A 2743-nucleotide genomic window follows, 5' to 3' on the forward strand; every position below is an offset into this window, starting at 1 on the left:
ATACTTACTATTATTAATTTAATTACATGACTTCTACTGTTTTTTTATTCTAATCTTTATTTTCTTGTTCACTTATCAACCCCTCTAAAAACATCCAAACAAACTAGATCAAAACATAAATATATAGTACTCCATCCGTTCTCTAAATAAGTTTCTATTTGTTATTTTGGAATGTTCCATTTGTTGTTCCATAAAGAATTTTTCAATTTATATCACCATTGGATAAAAATAACCTTGTTCATCCTCATTTTAATATTTTAATAATGCTTATGGTTCTCATATATTTTCCACTAACTTTAACATTTTTATATTCCTTATGATCCCCACATATTTCTCATTAAGTTTATAAAAATATTTATTTATTAGTTGTTGCCATTATATTTTATCCACTAACTTTCTTTTAATATTTTCTAAATATTTATTGTCTCCACTTTTCCTCTGTTAAATTTATTATTCAATAAAATAATATATCTACTATCTAAAGGATTCGATTTTTTATTAATTTCCATTAACAATCCTTGGGCGAACTTTGTTAAAGAACGGAGAGATTAACTCGAGAACTATAAGTTGACCTAATCGTTAATAGTTAAAATTTTCATTCGTTCTAATAATACAGATGTTACCGATAGTATCGAGTTAAAAAAAAATACTCTGTCTGAATTAACGTCATTTGACTCAAAAAACTCTCACTTATTTGAATCAATTGATGCTATCTTAGAGAGACAGCGAGAGTACTATATAATACTCCTACTTCACATAAAATACTCAATAATACTAGTATTACATTGAAAGAGAAAGACAAAGTAGAGTGAAATGCATATGAGAAAAAATTATACAAGTGAAATGAAGCAAATTCATTAATACAACAGTTAGTACAATACATACTTTACTCTAATTATTTGGATTACTACTAAATGCACTCGTTAGAATTTTTAATAAAAATTCAATAAAAGACAATGGAGAAAAAAAGTTTTTTTTTTTTTTCATTTTTTTGTAGAATAATTAAGAACCATAAGAAAAAAGAGCATCCCAAATCTCAGTAAAAACTTGAACAATAACCTTATGATGATGAGTAGAATTTAAAGATAAAAAACATTGCAAAAGCTCCTCCAATTCTTTAGCTCCAAATATTTGCTTCTCAATTATCATTTCCACCATTGATGTTCTAAAATCATTATAAGGATCATTTGAACTCTTTACTACAGCAAATGTATCATTTACCTTCCCTTCCAATGGCATCACTCCAACTTCCTCCACCATTTTCTTTTCTCTTTTCGGCCTCGGCTTCGAACTCAGTTTTCTTCTTCGAGTTCGAGTCCGGGCCCTAATCCGGGTTCGGGCCGGGTAAGCATGATCAGAATCAGAAGAAAGAGAGATTGATTTAGAAGAAAAAGATACAGACTTTAAAGAAAAAAGAGTCTCTGTTTCATTCTCTTCTCTTTCATCATCACTACTAAACCAATCCCCAATATCAGTCTCATTTGAAGAAGAATACATAAATTGATTTGGGTTTTCATTTTTCTTCAAATTTAAGAATTGGGTATTTTCATTTTTTCCATTTCCTTTATTTTTTTTCTCTTTCTTTGTTTTCCTCCCCTGTTTTTGTGAAAAGAAAGGAGATACTGGGGATGCCGGAGGACAACGCCGGCCACCGGGAAACTCTACAAGCGGTGATAATAATGAGTATTTTCCGGTGATTTTCCGGCGAGGGAAAGGGTTTCCGGAAACTATACAATTTTCTCTAACCATTTGGTCAAAAGTTTCAGGGCATCTAGGTTTGCAATACATCATTAAAGAAGATGATGGTGTTTGTTTGGGTCTTAAAAGAGGGGGATCAAAAGGGTCATTTTGATCTTGTTGAGGTAGTTCTATCAATGGGTTTTTAAGAAATATTGTGTTTTCTTTGGTAAAGATTGGATTTTGGTGATCAATAACTTCAGAAAGGTTTTGGGTTTTGCAAGAAGAAGTGAAAAGTTTAGGGATTTTTAGCTTGAATTTGTTTTCTTTCTCCATTTTAGATAGAGAAAGGTAAGGCTTTCTAGGGAAAGTGGAGGGGTTTGTATGGAATATGGAGTATGTTGTCTTGTGGATTAAATAGAGGGAATTTTCTTGGGCACTTTAACATAAATAAATTTAATATAAGAAAGTCAATTCCATTTTTGATTCAAATATATTCTTTTAATAATTGTAACGACGTACTACTCACAAGTCACACCAGGTCTATAGGGATAGGTTATGGTTTAAAACCCTATTGCACTTCCTTTGATGGAGAGGTATTCTAATAGAGTCGATAATCTACTATTTATCCGATTTTGTAACAGAATTCAATTTAAATCAATTTTAAAATGACTTATAATTATGTAAAATATAATATGGATATAAAACCCAATTTCAAATCGATCAGAAACACATAAATCGAAAATAATTTGATGACTCAAATGAAGCGCCCTCATAAATGGAATTGGGTTTGAGTCTTAATTTAGTTCTTTCAAATTCAAATCCAAATCCAACTCAGACCATCTCTATGGACTCATTAAAGATTCATACCTAGACTCGCTAGATCTGTTTTAGACCCAGTAGGCTTTCTGTAAATTTTAACTATTTCGCAATCTAAAATTAATTTTAAATTCGTTATAAACCTATATTTATATTTATTTGGACTCAATTTAAAATTATTTACAACTTATAGACCTATTTTAGTATTATTAAACCTTTAAATTGTAAATTTGAATAAATAAATTAA

The 2743-nt window shown here is 29.7% G+C and overlaps 1 protein-coding gene across 1 annotated transcript; it reads right to left on the reverse strand.

Annotated features, from left to right (window-relative positions):
* Positions 1-535: 535 nt before the first annotated feature.
* On the reverse strand, positions 536-2090 carry LOC130824590 (transcription repressor OFP8). The gene has a single exon (XM_057689653.1). It carries the CDS (start codon positions 2011-2013, stop codon positions 1003-1005), a length of 1011 nt encoding a protein of 336 aa, XP_057545636.1. The 5' UTR covers positions 2014-2090; the 3' UTR covers positions 536-1002.
* Positions 2091-2743: the final 653 nt, after the last annotated feature.

The sequence above is a fragment of the Amaranthus tricolor genome, chromosome 9 (assembly GCF_026212465.1).
Source record: "Amaranthus tricolor cultivar Red isolate AtriRed21 chromosome 9, ASM2621246v1, whole genome shotgun sequence".
Lineage (NCBI taxonomy): Eukaryota > Viridiplantae > Streptophyta > Magnoliopsida > Caryophyllales > Amaranthaceae > Amaranthus > Amaranthus tricolor.

Excerpts from the sequence above, each read along its gene's own strand:
- LOC130824590 (XM_057689653.1), bottom strand. The coding sequence starts at position 2,013 with ATGGAGAAAGAAAACAAATTCAAGCTAAAAATCCCTAAACTTTTCACT.